The 23451-nt window shown below is 35.7% G+C and overlaps 1 protein-coding gene across 1 annotated transcript in view; it reads right to left on the bottom strand.

Annotated features, from left to right (window-relative positions):
- Positions 1 to 23451, bottom strand: part of SPTA1 (spectrin alpha, erythrocytic 1) — a 109889-nt gene that overhangs the window by 45095 nt on the left and 41343 nt on the right. Inside the window, exons 22-36 of the mRNA XM_051993709.1 lie at positions 22244 to 22395; positions 21394 to 21580; positions 20938 to 21039; positions 19640 to 19731; positions 17734 to 17878; positions 12868 to 13049; positions 11656 to 11755; positions 11357 to 11554; positions 10103 to 10246; positions 7734 to 7837; positions 4651 to 4813; positions 4180 to 4311; positions 3414 to 3551; positions 2630 to 2734; positions 375 to 583 (exon numbers count right to left, since the gene is read on the bottom strand). Coding sequence (XP_051849669.1) covers positions 375 to 583; positions 2630 to 2734; positions 3414 to 3551; positions 4180 to 4311; positions 4651 to 4813; positions 7734 to 7837; positions 10103 to 10246; positions 11357 to 11554; positions 11656 to 11755; positions 12868 to 13049; positions 17734 to 17878; positions 19640 to 19731; positions 20938 to 21039; positions 21394 to 21580; positions 22244 to 22395 — 2153 coding nt within the window. The remainder of the gene's footprint in view (positions 1 to 374; positions 584 to 2629; positions 2735 to 3413; positions 3552 to 4179; positions 4312 to 4650; positions 4814 to 7733; positions 7838 to 10102; positions 10247 to 11356; positions 11555 to 11655; positions 11756 to 12867; positions 13050 to 17733; positions 17879 to 19639; positions 19732 to 20937; positions 21040 to 21393; positions 21581 to 22243; positions 22396 to 23451) is intronic.

The following is a 23451-nucleotide window of genomic DNA, read 5'->3' as shown; positions in this document are numbered from 1 at the left end:
ATCTGGAGATACCTCTGAGTAGTCAGTTTGGATAAAGGGGCTCTAGTAGTTCATCCCATGCATTATTATATATTATACACTATATGTGTGTATGTGTGTGTGTGTGTGTATGTGTGTGTGTGTGTGTGTGTGTGTGTGTGTGTGTGTGAAGATAAGCAGAATATAGATTATGTACATGTATAGGTATATATGTGTATATATTTGTACATGTGTATGTATGTTTGATTTAACAGATTGCCAGAGGGTCCCATGGCATGTGCTCGCATGTATACACACACACACACAAAAGCTCAAGAACTCCTAGATTAGAGGATAGACACTTGGGGGAGTGGACCCACAGTCCTCTCTGGAAGCCAAAAAATGTCAGAACATACTTGATCCAGGATTCTTCATCATCCAGGTCTTGGAAGAACTGGAAAAGGGCATGGGCCTCCTTGAGCTTTTTGTGATGTGCAGCAGCCAGATTTTGAACATTCAGGAATCGGTTATTAACACTCTCCAGTTTCTCCTTGATTTCATCAGCATTGAAAGCTCCACTGTCAATCAGGTGAGTAGCCAACTCATTCAAGTCCTTAAGAAAGTCCTGTAAACCCAGAGTGGGCTCCACATGAGCAGAGGCATGGGTCTCCTATGTTCCCAGTGTCCCTTGTGTCAGCTTTGTTCCATAAAGACATATATATATATATATATATATATATATGTCTTCTGTAAACATATATATATCCTGTTAAAATATATATATTCTGTATATATATATACACATATATATAATATAAAAATTGTACATACACATATATGCACATATGCATATACACACACATATGTAATAACCTCTTCTGTTCAAGCTGAAGAAAAAGAATCAAGGAGAAGAAAATATAATTACAAGACTGAAATGCACCATACAATTTTCCACTCAAGTATATGCCATCTTTACTTGTATCTATTTTTTTCCTATGTCCTCTCTCTTTCAACTAGTTTATAATTTCCCAGAGATGAGAGAATGTACCATATTTACTATCTTTTGTGTAGTCCTCCATCAAAATCAGCAAAATCCTCAGCTTATAGTAAACAACAATTCTTGCAAATCATACACACTAATGGTGTCTTTGAAGTCGAGTCCTAAAGAATATGCATAATAATTTTGTAATATATTTTGAAGGGGATAGCAAGTGGTATGTAGCAGATTTTCAATTTCATATGCAATCATCTTTTTTTGTTGTATTGTTTTAGAAATGCTTGTTTTATTCCATAAATTAAAATCAATTTTTAAAAAAGTCTAAATAACTAACAAAAAATAATTCTGGGGTATTTTCTAGGGTATAAATATTTAAATTACATGAACTACAATCAATTCCAGCACCTCTGACCTCCTGCAGATTTAATAGCCCTACTGGACAGAAATGGCCTCTACTTCTAACAAAAAGAAACTAACACTTGATTTTATATACATTATTTAACCCCTCAGAGCCACAATTTTCACATAGGTAAAATTGATGCAATAGCGTTTATAGCATTTATATAGAACTTTTAAGAATAACGAAATACTTTACATATTATCTTATTTGATCCACATGCAACACTGAGAGTTAGATACTCTTGTTTCCATTTAACATATGAGAAAACTGAGCCACAAAGAGGTTATGTCAATTAGTCAACAAACATTTATTAAGCACCTACCACATACCAAATACTAAGGAAGGTGAAAAAAAAAAAATGGTTTCTGTTCTCCAGGAGGTATTCTTGTCTTGAGATCCAGAACACTATCCATTCTACCATCTAGCTCTTCTAATAATAAATGTAATTACTTCTACTGCATATCTCACAGGATTGTTCAGAGGAAAGCAACTTCACATCTTAATGGACTTAAAGTGTGAATCATAATTATAGTAACAATTATAATTGTATTATATGGTAACAATTGTTACTGCAACAATTGTACAATATAATATAATACAGTTATATTGTATATTGGAATTATAGTCACAATTATTACAGTCTTATAACTTAGATAAATTTGTCCTCATGCTACCCTGCACGCTCCCTGTTGCAGTTCAAAAATGACAGGGTTTCAGAATTGTACTAATCAGATATTTACATTGCCTTTTAAGAGACAGTGTATGAAGAATATTATTCTTCACCTTACAAGTGGAATAAGTAAAGATTAGAGAGATGGAATGTACATGACTTAGAATTAGGAAAAATTGAGTCCATCCTTCTTTGGACACTTTCTAGTTCTATGATCCTGGGCAATTCACTTCTAAAACCACTCTGTGCCTCAGTTTCCTCATCTGCAAAATAAGGAATTTGGACTCAGTAGTCTTTAAGGCTCCTTTCACTTATAACTAGCATCTTGATCACCAGCATACAACCAGTAATGGTCCACACTTCACCTATTATCACCCAATAGTAATGTGAAGTGTTTCCTAGTGAAGCCAGGATTTAAAAAAAAAATATTCCAAATTCAAGGCCCTTTCTACTTTACAACAGTTTTGCACTTAAGGTTTAGGACCAGAAAAACAGCTTGCTCATTGGTGGAGTTAAGTGACTTTCTATAATACTGCTTGATCAGGAAAAAAGTCAAAAACATCTCCATTCTGGGTAAGGAAAAGGAGTTTCAGCTGTCACTTACCTCACGAGCTGACATCTCTGTTTCCAGCAGTTGATGCTTCTTAAGTAAGTTGGCTGCTGAAGCCAAGTCCCTGGCTTGGTCTTTCATTGCCAGCAAGGTCTCTGCCTTAAATAAACAAACAAACAAATAAACAGATAAGGGGAGAGAAAAAGGGATAGATAGAGAAAAAAGAGAGAGAGCAAAACAAAGAGACCAAGATATTTGGTTAAAGATCACTATTCAAATGAGGGTGACCATCTTCTGACCTTCCATCTTAACAAAGAATCTATGGCCTTATGTCTACCCTGGCACTATCTTCTCAATCAAAGAATCATCATTATAATGAAAAAAAAAAAAAAAGAAAAAGGACTTATGATCTTTTTCTAAGAGAAAGTTTTTAGTCTCTCAAGAGGACCCTGGGAAAATCCAAGGAAATCATGAAGAATTACAAAAAGGTATGATCTGGCCTCTTTCATACTCTGAATTATCTTCCTGCTTTCTTGTATCATCATTAATACCAAAATGAAAGTAGAAGTAAAGGGGTTTTCAACACCATTTTCTGAATGAGGAGGATCATCAGTCTGCTTCATTTTTCTTTTTGACTGTCTATTGCACACATCAAGCAATCATCATTGTCAAAACTCATAATTATAATGGGTGCCCAATTCCTATCTCAATCTCCTGATTCTTGGGAAGTTCCCAATACTGCCTCATTACAAAACTCCAACCTCTCCCCATTGACCTACTTAGGCTATCTCCTACCCCCATCATCCTTCTCTCTATCTTCTGCCTCTAGACCTATTACCTCAGAAAGCCAGAACTCAAAGTCACGGATGCCAGTGTTGAATCTCTGTTGCCGGCTTGCTTCGTTCAACTTCTGTCCTTTGTCTTTGGTTTTCTCCAAGAGAAAGTTCCAGTGTTCATTCAGCCCAGATAGATGTTCCTGCCACAAATATAAATAGATGGATATATATACTCATATATATGTATTGTTTATGTATATGTATATGTATGTATACACACACATGCATACACACACACACACATCTGAATTGGGTCCTTGGTGATATGTGGAGAATTTGAGAGAATTTGAGGGAACGATGGGAGTAGAGAAAGGAATTGGGTAGGAGAGAGATACTCTTATTTCATTCTAAAATAGTGGTTCTAACACTAGGAGTCAGATTGAACAGGGAATAGAAGAGGGTCCTAGGAGAAAGGACTTCTGAACTGGTCACGTGGACATCGAGAATGCTGAGCACAGATAGTTGTAATAGCAGTTTAATTTTCCAGCTATTAGAGAGGTATACAAATGTGAGCTCAAGGATATTATAGAAGCCCCAAATATTGTTGTGGGAAAAGGAACAAAAGGTGTGTGATCTCAGAATGAAAAAGCCTCAAAACTTCAGGCCTCCTATACACAATAGACAGGTCTTCTAATAGGAATGTTAACTAAATCATCCTTTTCCTAGAAATAGGGAAGGATAAGGAGTTTTAGACCATCTATCTTCTTAGAATAGATAGATCCCCCATATCCAGCACACTGCCATAACCTGAGGGAATTATTCATATACCTTCACATCTTCTTCTTGGCCATCACATGCTTCCCGTTCAATAAGGGAGTTCCCCAGGCTGATGACACCTTCAACTTCGTCAGTCCGGCCATAGACTTCATTTTCAAATGTCTGATGCTTCAAGTATTTTCTCTGGAAAAAAGATAGAAGCAACAGTATTACCAACCTACTTGGAAAATCAGGATAAAAAGGATTTTACACATTCACTGGGAAAGGCCTCCTACGTAAATCATCTAAGTAGAAAATTTTCTAGGCGTTGGTGGCCTCTCTTGGATATCAAAACCCTTCATTAATTAAATTAATTAATTCTAGAGGACAAGGCTAGTGTCTCTTCCTCAGGATCTTCCAGTCTTCATCCCCTTATCCTTTCCTAAGTTGTTGAATATTTAAGGATGGTTGAATGACTAGTAAATATTAATCTACCATATTCAGGATATGGATCAGAAATTTAACAAACCACCAAGAAACAACCTGGATATTAGTGGGATCTTTGTAGGATTCATCACAAGCTGTGGGCAGCATCTCACTGATCCAGTCTTCAAGATCTTCAATGTCACGGTAGAACTGTTTTAGGTCTGCATAATCATCCAGCTTGGCTCTCTCTGCCATCATCTGTCCTTTGAGAGCATTCCACCTAATGAAGGAGGCCAAGACCATTCTTTTACCTCAGAATTCTTCCCTAGTTGACTCTGGTTTCCCTCTCACTTTTACTTCTATTTATATTCCAACTTGGCCTTTCTGCTCCTCTCAGACAGATCTATTTGAAGACTTTTCATTCTTTTAAAATTTTGTTTTAATAGTGTATTATTTTTTTCACTAATTTTATGTCAAGAAACATTTTAGCATTTATTTTTACAAGATTTTGATTTCAAATTGTCTCCCTCCCTCCCTCCCCTTTCTTTTGGTTCTTTATTCTCATATTGAGCATATTTTGAGGATCAACTCCTTGACCTCCCTTCTCAAAGCAATCTCTCAGCTAGACTGATTAGATGTATGTCTAATACACACAGTGACTGAGTTAGGTCAATCCTGAGTCTGAGTATTGTCTATGACACTTTAGATCATGAATTGCTTAAATTTCATGTTCTCAGTTTCCTTATTTGCAAAATAAAAATAATAGCCCCAATATTGCAGGGTTATTGTGAGGATCAAATAAAATAACATTTATGAAGCTGTTTGCAAACTTTAAAATGCTATATAAATGCTAGCTAGTATTACTCAAATTCTTCCCTGATACCTACCTCTTCTAGGAATCTTCTCCATATTAATCACAGGAAAGCAGTGTTCCCTGGTTACCTCTCTTGGGAGAGATGACTAGTATCTTCCCTCTTTTGACTTGACTACCTTCATCTCAGAAATTGGGCCCCATTTCAGGTAAGATGAGAAATAACATTTCCCTTTATTCGGTTCCCTTAAGCCTTCACTTCTTCTGCCTTGTTTCTAAGTTAATAAAACTCTATATCTTTTATCTGGAAATTTAAATTAGCATACCTATAAGACTAATCCTAATAGGAGCTAGTCATTGTTCCTAGATAATATATGATACTTTCAGGATGTAGAAGGAAGAGAGACTGCTTTCTTAAAAGATATTCCTTGTGTATCTGTTATATTGGCTTTAATAAAAAGTTCTACTAGACTATTATGAAAAAGCCATAGTCTTTTTACTATCATCTTCTCTTTTTCCAGAATAATAATTCAACCCAATAGTACTCATGCTTCACTCTAAAGTGCTCTTAGTCCTGCAATATTAAATTTACTTGTATTGAGTTATGGAATTAATAGTCATCCTGGATGCATTTTATACAATTGTTAATTACAGAGGCTAGATTAGTATTTGAAAGAGGTGTTATAAAAGGAAATCCCAAATTATATGGGAAGTTAGACTATAACAATTCCTTCAAACAACTATTTACTAACCTATTTATTAATTTGACAAACATTTATTGACTGTATTCTAAGTGAAGATACTGATATTGGATCTAAATGATCTTTATAGCTTTGTTCCAACAATAAATATTCTATAATTCTATAAGTGATTAAAAACATGAAACTCCCAATAAACCCCAGCAAACAAAGAGGCTATAACTATGAAGTTCATTCTGTACAAATATTAGTTTGACCAATACACAATGCTTCAGTACCTATTACGGTGCCTGGCACATAGTAAGCATTTAATAAAGTTTTGACTATTTACAGCTTGATTATTTGTGAAAGGTCTCATATGCAGACAAGTATCATATGTGAATTGGCATTTATTAAAGGCTTCCTGATAATGAAAATGACAGAGATGAGAGCAGTAGTTTATTACCAGAACCCACATCTTTCTCCCTCTCATCTGTCAGTGCAAGCATATCTTTTTTGCATATCTCATTTAAAATCCCCCTATGATTATTTGGGAGCTCTTGTCCCCTCTCAGGTTTCCCAGTACAAGTCCTTAGCCAGAGGGGATCTTTCCCTCGTAGGAGATCATAAGTACAGGGTTTAAAGCTATAGTTCACCTATTTCAATCTCTTCATTTTGTAAGAAACTAAAGTCCAGAAAGGTAAGTTCGTATAGATTTTAAATTCTGAGCAAAGATTAGAACAAAGGGCCTTGGATTCAGAATTCAGCACTTTCCCCATTCATTGCACAGTGCTGCTTTATGTTCTCTTTAATTATCTTGTTTGCACTTTTCTGCTTTTCTTTGTATCCTGGCTCCTCACATTTTTGCCTCATTCTGCATAAGATTACATGGCAGTTAGACTATTTACTAACTTTGTGACATTGTTTGGTTATGTCACTTATCTCTTTGAGTCTCAATTTCCTTTTCTGCAAAATGGGGGATAGGAGTAGATTTTTTTTTTTAATTTTCTTTTACCTTTAAAGTCAAATTTCATATAAAATGGTGAACATGGAAACATTAACTAGGAGAAGGCTTTGTCACAGAATGCCTATATCTACGGAGAGGTGAGATACACATTTTTTACCTCTCCATGAGGTCCAATATAGCCTAAATTATCACACACACACACACACACACACACACACACACACACACACAAATTTCCTCCAGCTTATTGCCTCCACAACCACCCCAGGCTTCTGTCACTTTGGTCTTTTCTCATACAGTCATATATTGTTCTGAATCCCTCAAGGAACAAAAATAAAATCATTCATTTTCCTAGACTGCATTCATACTTCTGCTATTCTCTGAGCTAACGTTCTCCCAATATATGCCCTGCCCCTTCAAATGTTTTTATATTTGGTGAAAACAGTCCTACCACGCAGAGTAGTGTTGGACTCTTTCACAGTTAAGCCAATAAGTTGTACCAGGATTTACTATAGATTAACAACAAAATGAAAAGGCTAATTCCTTTCCCAAACTAAACTCTGGAGGGCAGGACTTTTTTTTTTTTAATTGTCTTTTTATCTCTAGCATAATACTTGGAAGAAAATAGATGCATATCAATTGAGTCACTATCCATCTAAGCCCACCTAGCAAACAATCTTGGGGAATGAAACCACTGGCCACCAAAAATTATATGTCATGAAGGAAATGATTGATGATTCCTGACCTGTCCAGCACTCTCTGAAGCCGATCAGCAATCTCTTCTTTGGCATAATGGTCACCATCTATGAGCCGCTCTGCAAAACTTTTCAGTGAATTGATTTTTTCTTCCTGTTCAAAGAAAAAGTGATAGAATATTGAACTGAGAATTAGAATGCCTGGATCAAATTCCAGCTATGATTGGTAATAGTCATGTAACTATGGTCATTTAATGTTATATCTCAAAGGCTAATTTTCTTCATCTGGTACAATAGATGGGGACCAAGCACTTTAGTTACAGAGTTATTGAGAAGAAATTGATTTATATGGCACAGAAATTCCACATTATTCCCCAAATCTTAAGTGGGAAACTTAACCAAGCCCTGTTTCCTGTATATTCTGCCTATTTATATTTTGGGAAAGGGAAAAAAAAGTTCTTTCTGTCTGCTCTGTTAATGATGCCAAAAGAACATGGCCTTTGGCATTAATTCCAGCTTAACTTTATTACAAGAATTGTATGCTCCATTAGAATGTATGTTCCTTGAAGGCAGGTACTCTCTAGCTGTTCATTTTTTATTGTATTTCTTTTTGTATACACAGGGCATAGCACCTAGAAAGCACTTAATGTTTTTTCATTAATTCATTCATTTTTAGAATGCATTGGGTAAGGACAAAAACAACCCTACACCACACAGGGGAGATTTTTCTTCCTTTCTTCTTCATTATTTTTTCCTGCTCCATCTGGATTTGGTCTGAGTTTCAAAAAACATTTTTTCCTCCCATTTGCAGACCATTTAATAACTGTCTTACACAGTTGGCATTCATGATTTGTACTGAATAATATGAAAAATTTACAAGCAATGATCCATAAATCTGTACCCTGTGTGCCTTCTTGAAGAGATGTATGTAAATCTTTTTTTTTTTTTTTTATGATCATATTTAAAATGTGCCAGAAGAGTTTGTGATTGAATGGAATCCTAGAATCCTAGGATGATTTCTTCTATGAAGTAAACAATTATATAAAAATTAATTTGTTTGGGAAATTGGGATATTCATATATGGATATATACATACATATATATAAATGTATATATATTTGTTCATATCACACTCACCCTAATTTCCCAAACAAATTTTTAGATAATAGATTTTATACACATATACATATGTGACATATATGAACATCCTAATTTCCCAAATATGTATGTATGTGTTAGATATATGTATATATAATACAGATGTAATGTGTAGATATATCATACAAACATGTTATGTAAGATACATATACCTCCCTATAACATGCAGATATAAAACATACTGATATTAATAAATGATAGATTTTTGTATGTGTCTGCTTAATGAAAGGTTTGCTTACATCTTTATGTTCTAGAAATGCAAGGAAAATTTATTTTAAGAATTCACAAAACTTATTCTGAACTATAACTTGGTTAACTTTAATTTGAATAGGGATCTCAATTGGTCAGCATCCACCTAACCAGGGAGGCTGGAAACAATTATCCTTTACTTCAAGAGACAACTTGACTCCCAAATTCAAGCTGCAAAAAGATACCTAAATACCCTATATCAGATGAGTATGGATATTGTCTATTTCCATGTTTTCAATGAGAGGTATCAAAGTGCTTTAGTGGACAGAGCTCTGGGGCTGGATTTAAGAAGAGAATTTAAACCTGGTTTTGGACACTTTCTATCTGTCCTTGCTATATGACTCTGACCAAGTCATTTAATCTCTTCCTGTCTCATTTTGTTCTGTAAAATGGGTATCATAACACCAACTACCTCCTAGGGTTATTGCGAAGATCAAATGATACAATTTTGGTAAAGCACTTAGTTTAGTGTCAGGCAGATAGTAGGCCCCTTAAAAATGTTTTTCTTCTTCTTTAATATTTATAGACTATAATTTTAATATTTCCCCATAACAAATTAGAGAAATACATAGGGCAAATACTAGTTTCCTCTTTTACAGATGGGCAATTGAGGTTCAGGGAAGATCATCATAGGATTTATAGATTAAAAGGAATTTAGAGATAAGTCAATCCAACCTCCTAATTTTACAAATACACTGAGGTCCAGAGAGCTTGATTAACTTGAACAAGATGACTGAGTAAATGAATCATAAAGGCTGGGATTCAAAAAACAGATATTCCATGTCTGGTCATCTCTCTACTATAAAATTTTACTTCTCACAGTCATGAATATGACTCTAGATGACTGTCTCTGCATTTCCTTAGTTCCAGCTTTTAAACATTTTGTTTAGGAAACATGTTCTGGTCTCAACATAGCTTCTCCAGTCCTACTACTCTAGATTAAGCCTTCATGTTGGAATAGCCAAGGGCACCAGGGGGTGAAGACATCAGAAAGACATCCTGATCTATATACCTGGGTACTGATTGCCTTATCCAAATCATCACGCTTCTTCATCAAGGCCTCCAGACTATCCAGGGAGCTTTTATCATCTGTCCTCAGGGAACTTTCCCGGGCCATCATCCAGCTCTCTGCTTGATCACAGTCTCCCTGGAATAGCTGTTGGGATTAAAAAAAAAAAAATCTGTTACTATTTCTACAACACAATCTTTTCTCCAATAATGACATTGGAGTTACCACAACCAGAAGTCAACATGAGAGTCCCTGATGTGCTTCATGAAGAAGTAGGATTGACAGCAAAGAAAACAAACTTTTCATTCTAGTGGTTTAAGCCCTTCACAGACTTCACAAAAAGCTCTTTCCAGCTTATTTCTTTCACTCCCTTTCTCTATTTTCGTTCTTTCCTCTCTCAGTTCTAGAACTTCCTTCAGTACTTGAGGCCTCCTTGTTTTAGGGAATTCATCCATCACTGTAGCTTCTCAACCTGGAATATCCATTTGTAAGGTCTTCTCTCATTGGTGAGTTCTTACTGAAGTTCTTATTCTATTTGTCTAAAATGTTATAAGCTGGCTTTCATTCTTTCCTGGCATTATGCCTGGTTTCTGAACTTCAACAGCCCCTTCCAGTTCCACCCCTGATACTGTTCAGCTCCTTTTCATATATTGCTTTCACCAGTAGAATGTAAGCTCCTTAAGGGCAGGAACTTTCTTTTTAGCTTATTTGAATCCCTAGCATTTAGCAAAATGCCTGTCATATGGTAAAAAGCTAATAGCTCCCTTCTTCCCTCCCTCCTCCCTTCCTTCTTCTCTCCCTCTTTTTCTCCCTCCTCCCTTCCCTTCCCTTCCTTTCTTTCTTCCTTCTTTCCTTCTTTCTTTCCTTCCTTCCTTCCTTCCTTCCTTCCTTCCTTCCTTCCTTCCTTCCTCTCTCCCTCCCTCTCCTTCCTCCTTTCTTCCCTTTCTTTTTTCTTTTCTTCCTTTCAGAATACAGCTGGGAATACATAATTCAACATACTCAAGTACATAATCATCCTACTTTTTAATTTTATTCCCCTTCTTTTTTGGCTCTTTTGTCTATAGTTTGAGAAAGAAGGATCAGGCATAAGATTAAGTGGAATTACCAACTCACAAAGGGGATAAACAAGAGCTGAATCTTCATAAACAGCAGAAGACCAGTGTTGTAAGAAAATCTCACAGTGAACACAGATTGTGTATTTGTGACTAATGATAGACAAAACCTAGTTACTGATATGCAGGCAGGAACTGGCTATACCTGGAAATCCAGACATTGATCAAGCATATTCTTTCTCCTCTCCCAAGATCTCTCTAGATCATCTCTCTCAGCTCTCACAAACTGCAACTTCCCTTCTATCTCAGGGCCAGCCTGGTGCCCACTGCTCAGAAGGTCTATACCAAAGTCTTCTAAGGCTTGGAAAGCAGGAGCCTCAGCCTTCATCTCATCATAGTGTTCCTATCAATGGAAAAAAGAAAACATTTACATCAGCAGATGGGTTCAGTCAAAACCAGGAAAGCTACTTCAAAGGAAAATATCATGGATAGACATGACTCTACCTGATGTCTCTCTAGTAAGATCTCAGTCCCTGTAAGGTCTTCAGCCAATTCTACTGATGAGACAGGGCCACGTATGCCATTGATCCATGACAGTATTTCCCTATGGAAAAAAAATGTATTCATAAACTAAAATGGGGAGAGTTCTCTCCATTCTGGATATAAGAGAATAAAGGAGAGGGCCCAAGGCAGAGCTTTGGGGATTATATCTGTAATTAGGGACTATGTTGTGAATAATGATGTATCAAAGGAGACTGAGAAAGGACAGGATTAATGATGGACAATTAGGAAGAGAAACAAAATTCAGAGCTAAATTAAGTATCCAGGAGAACTAGGTGGTCAATAGCATCAAATGCTGCAAAAGTCAAAAAAGACCAGAATTCAGAAAAGATCATTAGACCTTTAGAAGCCAACACTTAAGATTTGTTTCCCATGGACTTCATAGCTCCTCTAGTAATAACATCTTACATTTTAATAACTATTTAAGAGGCAGCTAGGTGGTACAGTGGATAGAGCACCAGCCTTCAAGTCAGGAGGACCTGAGTTCAAATCTGACCTGAGACACTTAACACTTCCTAGCTGTGTGACCAGGGCAAGTCTCTATCCCAATTGCCTCGGGTGAGGAAGTGGGGGGAACAGTATTCCCAATTAACTTTTCTCAAAGCAATTCAGTGAGCTAGATAGTACAATTGAGTGGCTTTGAAATGTCATGAAAAGGACATGAAATTTGGAGCTAAAAGACTTGGGTTTCAAATCTAAATCTTATGTGTATTACTCAGAGGAATTTTGGCAAGCTCCTTGACTTCTCTGAGCTTCAATTCCTCCATTTGTAAAATAGATGTAATGAAATTAATAACTTTATGGAAATGAGTTAATTAGTCTAATCAACCCTCTCCTAAAAATCATAGAATCATGGATTGAAATCTAGAAAGCACCTCAGAGGACATCTAGTAAGTCCGCCTGTTTGGTCTCAGAGAAGTAAGATGACCCAGAGATGGAATTTAAAAGTGGGACCTCTTAATTTTGGTTGACCAGGACCAATCACTTGATATTTTGACAGGTAATCTGCCTTTATTTTGGTACCCTTTCTAAGAAATGGAAATGCCTTCAAACTTCAGCAATATTATAGGACAGAGAGGTGTCCTGGGAAGGAATAATTTCCCATCCATGATGATCATACCTTCCTTGCTCCCAACATGTGGTTCTGTCTCTCACCTGGCCTGATTGAGGAACAAATAGAGTTTCTGTGCCTCACTTAGGTCATCCTTTCTTTCTTCTGTGAGCCGAAGCAAGTCATCCCAGGCCCCTTCAAGGTCTGTCCGCTGCTGCCACAGGTCATCTTTGGCATCTGGGTGGGACTCAACAAGCCTCTCTGCTGTTTCTTTCAAAGTAGTCACCTAGGAAAGTGCCAGAACCTTACTCATCAAAAGCCATTAATCTAGGAGATCATGTCCTATTATAGCATGCAATTAGCATAATAGTTAGATCCAGTCCTCAGGTGTTCTTATGAACACACCCATTCAGTTCCACATATTAAGAGTACTATCCTCAAATTACCATGATTTTTATAAGGAATGCTAATGAAGTAAAAATGAAAAACTCAATCATATTTAACTTTGGTAAAATAATAGCAATAATAATATATTTATATAATATATTATATTCAAAGCACTTTCTTTTTTTTACTTAAATGTCTTATTTTATTTTTTTACAATGATATATAAAGATAGTTTTCTGCATTTATTTTGTAAGATTTTGAGTTCCAAAGTTTTTTCTTTCTACTTCCTTTACTTCTCCCCAAAATAGTACGCAATCTGACAAAGGTTATACATGTACAATCATTTTAAACATAGTTCCGTATTAGTCATAAGATGAAAGAAAAATCAGGATGAAAGGGGAAAATTACAAGAAAGAAAAAACAGCAACAACATCAAAATGTGAAAATACTATTCTTCCATCCACATTCAGTCTCCATGGCTTCTTCTCTCTGGATACGGTTGGCATTTTCCATCCTAAGTTTTTTGGAACTGTCTTGGATAACTATATTGCTGAGAAGGAATAACTCTATCATAGTTGGTCATAATATAATCTTGTAGAAAGTGCCATATATGTTTATATAATACTAAAAACTAGCATTTATATGGCACTTTAAAGTTTATAATATATTTTATAAACATTTGATCAACAAATCTCATTTGATCCTCTCGACAACCCTCTAAATGTTACCATTATCTTTATTTTTCAAGTGAGGAAATTGAGCAAACAGAAGTTAAGTGAATTGCCAGGATCATATACTTAAAACATGTTGGAGGCTAGGTGTGAACTAAGAACACCCTAAGTCCACATCCAGCATTCACTCTATCCACTGTGTCAACTAATTATTTACTTTCTGGAGGTAGGAAGAAAGCCACAACTAGAATATGATTTTTCAAGAGTAAACCTTATTCAAATGGAACTTCTTCTGTATTTTATAAAAGTGCATAATTATGTCAATATTGGTGTGTTCATCCTATTAAATAGTGGCCCTTTTACAATGTAGTTTTCTGATTTGCTGTAGCCAATTTAAAAAAAGGAAAAAAAAAAAAGCATCACTTCTGCAGCCAGTCACCTGATGACAAGTATCTTCTAAAAATACTAAACTGGTGCTCAGGAGCAGATAGATAGCCTACCATTACACTTATATTTCAAGTCTTTCCACTTAGAAGGTCCTGAAGAAGCTTACAATCTACTGGAATAGCATTTGAGAAGTCAGGGATAATTCCATACCATTCATAAGGAACACAATATGTAACAGTCAGTAGAATAACATTGAATATCAAAAAGATATACCATATGTGAGAAAATTCAGGAGTTTAAAGAAGTATAACAAAAAAATAGATTAAAAGTAAAGTGAAAAACAGAAATTATTTAGTAATAACAATCCATAGTAGAGACCTCTTGTGCAGAGAAAGAATTAGAACAGTTCAAGGAATATATTACAAATCTATCTTGGAAGTTGTCTTAGAAGACTTTAATTATCTTGACAATTGCTGTAGCTTTCTGTCACTGCCAAAAACTAAGCAGTAAGAAAAATCTGTAAATTTTATTAATGTTAATTTCATCCTTCAAAAGTTTAGAGAAGTACCAAGAGAGATGTCTTCTAGACCAACAATTTCAATTCAGACTTTCTAAGATAATAGGAATCTTGGTGGGTGGCATTGGTCCACAGTTTTGTAGAATTTATGAAGGAAAAGGAGATATGGGATGATAACTATTCTAGATTTGGAGAAAGTAAATTTAAAGCATTAGAAAAAAAAAAGAATAATAAAGAGCTAAGATACTCATGTTTTGTAGAACTTGGTCCCAAGATAGAAAAGTTTTCAGAAAGAAAAAAAAAGGGGGGGGGGGAAATTTACATAATAACTTTATTATATATTTAAAAAAGAATAGCAAGTTGTATACAATGGATTTGTAGTTTCATGTGAAAATTTTAAACATATACCATGGTATAGAAATGCTTGTTTTATTCCATAAATTACAAGTACAATAATTAAAGATTTAAAAAATAGAAATCCAAAGACGAGCAAAAATTGTTCTCATGAGCAATGAAGTTCATGGAGTCTAGTGGCAAGAGGACTGTCATGTGGAAGATGGTTTAGATTTATTCTGTTTGTTCCCCAGATCTCAAAAGCAAGAGGAAAAGGTAGAAGATTGAAAGCATATTTTGGCTTCCTAATCGCTAAAACTGTCTAAAAGTTATATGGGCTGCCTTAAGGGGTAAGCTGTGTATTGTACCTCATTGGAGAAATTCAAGTAAAAGCTGCATAATTAATTATTGGTGGCATCACACAAGGAATTCTTAGTAAAATAGCAGTTGGATTAAATAGTTATTAAAATTCCTTCTACACCCCTAATCTATCTCTTTGTGAAGGTGCAAGTTCTATGGATATTACACATTGAGAAAGATAGCAAACATGTGCAATGTATTGATCAGTTGTGCTGACTTTTACCCTCTGTCTTTAAAAAAAAAAAATTGTCAAATGAAATAGCTCTCAGGGAGGAGGGATAGGGATAAATGGGATGCATTTTATATCTCCAGAGTGATGTAAAAAACAGAAAATATCAATAATTTTTAAAAAGATTTCTTTAACTCAGATCTATGTTTCTTTGAATTATGTGAAAGACTGTCATTTGTAATATAGTTTAGGCTTGCTTTGCTTGGTTCTGGAGAGCAAAGCTAAGAATAGTCATAACAGTTATATGAAGGGATATTTAAGTTTGACATAAGAAAAAAAAAACTTTCTAACAATTAGAGCTTTCCAAAAGTGAAATGGGCTACTTTGGTTGGAGGCAGGTATAAATTCCCCATTGCTAGAGGTACACATGCAAAGATTGACAACCACTAGATGGAGATGCTGGAAAAGATAAAATAACTTCTGTAAGGATGAAGTAAAAGCTCCTTGCAAATCTTAATATTCTATGATCATTTTAAAAATAAGAAAGCAATTAAGTGACTTGTCCAAAGTTGATTTACGTTCAAAAAGTCTGAATTCCATTTCTATCTAGTTGCATAACTATGGAGAAGTTATTAAATTTCTGTGAATTCAGGTTCCTGATATGAAAAGTGGAAATAACAATATCTCTTAGCACTAATAGGCAGTTGAAATATAAGATAATGTACATACATTACTAGGAAATTTAGGTGGTAAAATGGATAAACCACTGGGCCTAGAGTCAGAAAGACCTGAGTTCACCTGTGGTCTCAGACATTTAGTATTTGTGTGACCCTAGGCAAGTCACTTAATCCTGTTCATCTCAGTTTCCTCATCTATAAAATGAACTGGAGAAGGAAATGGAAAACCACTTCAATATCTGCCAATAAAATCCCAAAATTACATCACAAAGAGTCAGGCACAACAGAAAATGATTAAATAACAAATAAACAGCATAATGTGTATCCATTCCAAGCATCTCCACTTTTCTCTCCTTGCATTCTCTTGTAACTGCTTTGCAAATATGGCTGCCTTCTTCATCATTCAATTGAAACCTTTCTCCAAAATTATCAATAATCATTTACTTTTCAAATGTTAATGTCTTCTCAGTTCTGATCCTTCTTGACCTTAGCATCTTTGACACTATTGATTACCTTCACTCAAATATTCTCTTTTTTCTAGGTTTTTATGGCACCGTTCTTTCCTAAATCTTCTACCTCTATGACGTATTTTAAGTCTCCTTTGTTGGATTTTCTTCCATGTCATGCCAACTAGTCATGAGTAGCCCCCAATGTTTTGCCCTGGATCCTCTACTCTTTTCCATCTATTTTATTTCAGAAGGTGATTTCATTTGCTCCCATGGATTCAATTATCATTTCTATGCAGATGATTCTCAAATCTATATTATCAGCCTTATCTTCTTCTCTCCTGTGCTCTAGCTTCTTTGATATTTTATAGTGAAGGTCCCATATGCATCTTAAACCCAAATTGTACAAAACAGAACTAATTTTCTTTTCCTCCTTCCTGATCTTCTTAAATTTTCTATTAATGTTAAGAGCGCCACTATCTTCCCAGCCAATGAGGGTCATGATTCCTCACTCCCTCTCAAGTATACATCTAAGTTGTTTTCAAATCTTATATCTGACCTTAAAATTATCTTATCATATCTGACCTTTCAGTATCTCTCCTATTCACCCTCTTTCCATTCACACATCCACCATCCTAGGGGATCTTTTATTGTTCCATGATAAGATTATTTCAATAGTTGCCAATCAGTCAATTTACTTCAAGCCAAAGTGACTATCCTAAAGCACAGATCTGAAAATACCGTTCATTTCTTCCATAAAATTCAGTCCCTAAAACCTCCAAATAGTACCAGTTTCTAGGTCACTCAGGTACAGTTATTGATCTGTATTAATGCTTTCTTAAATATGATTTTCAATTAAGAGGTGAGGAATAATTTTCTTTTGGAAATCACTTTATTTCAGTAGAAAAAGGAAAAGAACAATGAAAATGAGAGCAATAAGAAAATGAAAATGAAAGCATAGAAGCCTAAGCCTGGGAGAAACCAAAAGAAGTAGAGCTTGAATTTTGAATATGAGTTAATTACCTTTTCTCCAAGAGGTTCTAGATCCCTCTCAAAAGCATCATGGCGACGCTGAAGTGCCTGAACACTAAACAGATCTGAACCAGAATCTGCAACTTTCAAGGCCTGGCTCTTCTTTTCAATACGTTCTTTGGTGTCTTCTGCATCTCTAGAAGTAGCAGAATGAAGAGGTCAAAAAGGGTAGCATGGAGAGCAAACAAAAGCCTAGCAAAGTTCAGATTTGTGCTATGGTATTACATAAAGAATTAACCTAATCTGATAAGAAATTAACCCTCTACCTTATCTCTGCTACTGATTATTGTATGAACTACAAACTCTCATCTGGAAAGCTTCCACCCATCTCTTGGAATCTTAGATTTAAAGTTGGAAGGGACTTTAGTGGTCATAGTGTTCAATTTTCTCATTGTACAGATAAGCAAACTGAAGCTTGGTCCAAGTCACACAGATATTTAATAACAAAACTGGAATTTAAATGTGGAACTTCAAGCTCCATGGTCAATGTTCCTTCTAGTGTAGCACACCAAGACTTGCCAAGTACCTCTCTCTCAGGAAACAATCATGGAACAATAATTCAGACCTTGATTCTATCACTAACTAATTATGATCTTGAATAAATCACTTAACCACCTTGAACTTCAACTTGGTAATTTGTAATATGAAAATAATAATGTTCATATGGTTATAAGGAGTACATGAGATGATAGTATATTCACAGTGCTTTGTAAGCCATATAATATTATGTTCTTTTTTATTATTGTTATTAATTAAATGACATCTTTATCAATCACTTAGCACACTGACTGATGCATGATACTGGAATTTAATAAATGCTTCTTTCTTTTTGTTCCTTCTCCACCTTATCATTATTTCTGTTATTGTTATTATCATTAGCTGTTATTATTGTTGCTAAAATAAGGACACTTGATTAATGTAATGATTTCTGCTTTAACATTGTGGTTTTATGATTCTCTCCTCTCTGGACATAGAGTTCATTGTCCTCCTTATCTCAGAATGTCTCCTTGAATGCCACCATTACTCTCTTTTTAAAGCATATATTGTCTTCTCTTTATAGAACACTGTGTTAGGCACAAGGGATAGAAAAATACATAAAATATAGTTTCCTAGGTTTGAGCAATTTATAGGTGATTCAGCAATATGAATAGATAGATTAAGTGATAAGATAGATGAGGAGAGAGTGAGAAATATATATATACATATATATATTACATATCATATATATATATATATACACCTATTCAGATCTGTGCCAGATTAGATCGAGATACAGATAATAGATAATGAGAGAAAAACAGACATATATATGCATGTATGTATATATAAATATATATATATTAGATAGATATAGACATATGATGAAACAGATTATATATATACGCACACATATCCATGACAGATTAGATAGACAGACATTATATAATAATTAATAGTGAAATTAGTATATACTGAATGTCCACTGAGTATTGCAGACTCAAAAAACTAGTTGTGTGGACACTGTGTCCACACAGTGACCATACTCCCATGAGTCTTAGTCGTATTCCTGTAGCAATATGGGATCAAGAATAAATAAAAACAAATGAATCCAATGTCTGAAATAATTGTAAGAGCCCTTAAAATGAGTGATTTCTTTCCCATTTCCCCTTGGCTTAAAGATAGCTACAAAGCCAGTAGGGTATCTGGCATCCTCTGCTGGTAGCTTCCTGAATAGACAATTGACTTTCAGCTTTCCTTCTTTATTTTTTCCTCTTCCCTGAGACTAATGGGTCTCAGAGAAAAAAAAAAAAGGAAACTAAAAGTTGAACAAGTGCTGCTAAAGAGGGAATATCTTAGGAATAGTTTCCTTTTAGAGTCCCCAGACAATGCTATCTTCAGGATTAAATGGAATTCTTACCTGTGGAACATTTGGACAGCATGGGCACTGCCCAACAGCAGGCGCTGTTCCTCTGCAAGTCTCTGCAGAGAATCCCAACGCGTATTTAACTCCTAAGGGAGGGGAGACAAAACTATATTGCAGTTCAATCCTGTGAAATTTGAGCTGGAGAATAAATACGGTTTTGTGTTTTTATGTCAAAGAGGAGATATAGAAGAAGAGGGTCTGATTACTACTTTTTCATAGTTTTCTCTTCTAGAATCAGAATCCTGAATCAATTCTGTGTTTGATTCTCCCCTTTGTTATGAAAGAATTTTCCCTGCCCATGGAAGTTGGAGAAGTTTCTTCTAATTCCTCCTAGACATCATTTGATTGCAGAGCTAAGCTAAAATTCTGGGGGAATTTGCTGACCCTGTATTTAAGGCACTCAACTATAAATCTCAGAAAAATATATGGGAAAATATTGTTTGTTATAGGTAGAGTTCAATATTTTACCTTGAAAGAAATTCTAAATCTCTCCACAAGGGTTTTAAAGCAAGAAAATAAATGGATATTCCCTCTAGGAAATAGGTAGATTTTTCTCCATTCTTCCTACAAATATTCAGAAGGTTATTTTCCACAGCTTTATAACAACTCAAGTAGCCAGCCAGAGAATCAAATTATATCTTTTTGATTTTATTCTGAACACTGATCCCAGTCAATTAATTTTCTATTTAACCTTTCTTTCTCTACCATCCTCTCTTCAAAATCCAAAACAAAATGTACCCTTTCCAACACATCTTTCTTGATTAACATAGTCCCATTTGGATCATTTACCTTAGATTTATGGTCTATATTTGCATCTCTATATCTGCATACTTTAGTGAGTGTCGTTAAATCATATCAGGTATGTATACTCAATATGTTCAAAAATGATCAATCAGGCTATGGTCTTCTTGAAGGCAAGGCCTCTAAGTATATTGTCATTGGCACAGTGGATGCTTAATAAACTTTTGAGAATTTACTTGAGTAAATCTAAGTTAGCAATGGAGAAGTCAAAAATGGGTTGGGCTTCATCTTGCTTATCCTGATATGAGTCCTAGTCCTGCCCACTATCATCATCCCAGTCATCATCAAAGTTACTGATACCTTGCCACTAGCCAGTGCTACTCTAGCTCCAAGCTGGGCCTCCATACTCCTCATTCCCTTAATTGTCCTTTACACAATAAAACTGAGTGAGGTGAGGAGAATAAGGCACACAAAAACCTGCTCTGGGATGAGACAACAAAAAGGGCAGGCAAGAAACCAAGGAGCAGTAATGAGAGAGTGACATTATTCACCTGCTGGATTTCAGCTCCTTGTGGAGTCAAAAGGTCTTCCAATCGAAGATCGTCAGCTACTTTGTTAATATCTCTTAGTCGAGGTTCATTAGACTTCAGATCCTGGAAGAATGAATGGAACAAAGAATGAGAATATGATGTACCCAAGATATATGGAACTGTTTTCAGTTTTCTTTTTCCAAGAGTATATACCATGTGTAGACTCCTCTGGGGGGAAGGGAAGAAAAAGAGAGAGAGAGAGAGAGAGAGAGAGAGAAAGAGAAAGAGGAGAGAAAGAAAAAGAAGAGAGAGAGGAGAGAGAGGAAAGAAGGAGGAGGAAAGAGGAGGAAGACAATGAGATAATAGGAATGAAAAAATGGTTCATGTATTCTTGGTGTTGGCAATGCTATAAAATGAATTGAGGACAATAGGAAGCCTGGGAAAGATTGTACAGTATAAATGTTGGTCTCTATTCACCGTCTGGAAGTCATCAAACTTTTTCTGCAGCTCATGGACATCTTCCAATTCTACCCCAGTATTCTCTGCCTTCTTCTCTCTGATCCAGTCCAGCATGTCTCCAGCCTCATAAGCTAGCACAAACTCCTTGTATCGCTGTAATAGACGGCGTCTACGTTCCTCTGCCCGCTCCAGGAGAGAATGATACCTGGGGAAGGAGAGCAAAAAAGGGGGAAGGGGAGTGTTAGGAGAGAGAAGAAGCATCAAAGAAAAAGAGAGGAAAAGACAAATTGAGAAAGGAAGAGGAGAGAGGAGAGAAAGAGAAACGAAAGGAGAGAAAAGAGAAAGAAGACAAAAAGGGGATGAGAGAAAGGAGAAGAAATAGAAAGAAATAAATGACCAGTGTGTAATTAACTGGCATTTATATAGCATTTATACCAGCACTCAGCTGGTAGAAGAAATGAGTTTTGAACCTGGGATTCTTAGTACTTAGTCCAACAATTTAACCACTATCAATGATTCTTTATTACCTTAGACCTAACTCAAAACATACCCACAATTCTCCCTCACTCCAAATTAAACTGCTGCGGATATCAATTCTATCTTGTATTGTTCACCAAACACCTTTGTACCACCTGGAAGCATCTTTGAGAACAGGGCCTGTTTTGACTTTTAATTTGTATTCCTCACATTTAAACACTTTTTTGACATGTAATAAGTAGTCAATAAATGTTTTGTTTGCTTTAATTCATTTTTAAAAATATGTCCCAGGGTGGAATATCACTAGACTCAGGCTAGGCATATTAGATATAGGTATAGATTATTTGTATGCATACTTTCTGATCCTTTGTCTCAATCCCTCAAATCTTACTGGTTCTCAATTTGCTCCTGGCGCTGGGCAATGTCACTTGGCTGTTCTCGTCGCCGCCGCTCTGGCCTGGGAAGCTCATCCCAGGCCAATCTTCTGACATACACAGCTGGTACAAAGCCTTGGTGATCATCAGCTTCTACCTTCCACCAGTCCTGGAAGGATAGCAAAATCCCACACATGGCTCTTAACAAAAGTGGTCAAATGGGACATAACTGGAGATCATCCCAGTCTCTAGATACAGGCAGAATCTATTAGCCAGGGTAAGCAGAATACAGTTGAGCATTTGCTTAATTTTTTCCAATTTTTTGAAGAGCTCCAGAGGGGATTGGATGAAATACAATCGAATCATAGAATTTCTGAGTTTAAAGGGAATGTTTACATTTCCACTTGAGTAGTAATCTTGTTCACAGCATTGACAAGTAGTCTTCAAGCATCCACTTGAAGACCTCCGGCAATGAAAAAAATTATTACCTTCTGAGGCATCCTCTTCTATTTTATATAGCTTTAATTCTTAGAAAAGCTTTTTTCTTTATATTGAGCCTATTGATTCTACAATATATACACATGGTTCCTTGATCTCCCTTTTGGGGTATTATAATAAGTTTAATGCCAGTTTTGTATGAGAACCCTATGGATGCTTAAAGATAGCCATGTTTCCCCTGAATTTTACCTTCTTTCAGTTCAATAGTCTCAGTCCCTTTTATTTCACAGTTTGATGTCCACTTATCATCCTGGTGACAATTATTCAAATATAGTCTAGCTTGTCAACATTTCCATTTTTTTTGGGGGGGATGGTTAATGTCCATATGTGGCTTTTGAGTTAATGTCTATTTGTGGTTTAGGCACCTGGAAACCCTAAACCCTTAGGCACTCTAAATCTTTCAGGAATAAGATAGATCTGTTGTCCGATCCTAAAAAGAGTTCCCCACAAAATTGGGCAAACTTTCTCATAAAAAGGTCAAAATCCATGAGGTAAGGCATTAGGCTGGACTTCCTGACACCTAAGACCTATGAGATTGATGATATCACTAGGATGAGAGACAAAGGAAAACATCATCAACCAGTTGCCTTTTCATTACCTCCAATACCCTGAGAAAATGTGGGCTACTCTGTCTTTACACCTGTGTGAATACCTTCTGGAATGGTCCTATTCTGATGACCAGAATTTAACTTTTAATTGATAAATTAATCTGTTTCCTTAAGGAAAG

This window comes from Antechinus flavipes, chromosome 4 (genome assembly GCF_016432865.1).
Source record: "Antechinus flavipes isolate AdamAnt ecotype Samford, QLD, Australia chromosome 4, AdamAnt_v2, whole genome shotgun sequence".
NCBI classification, from domain to species: Eukaryota; Metazoa; Chordata; class Mammalia; order Dasyuromorphia; family Dasyuridae; genus Antechinus; species Antechinus flavipes.
This window is presented reverse-complemented; position numbering and strand designations above follow the sequence as displayed.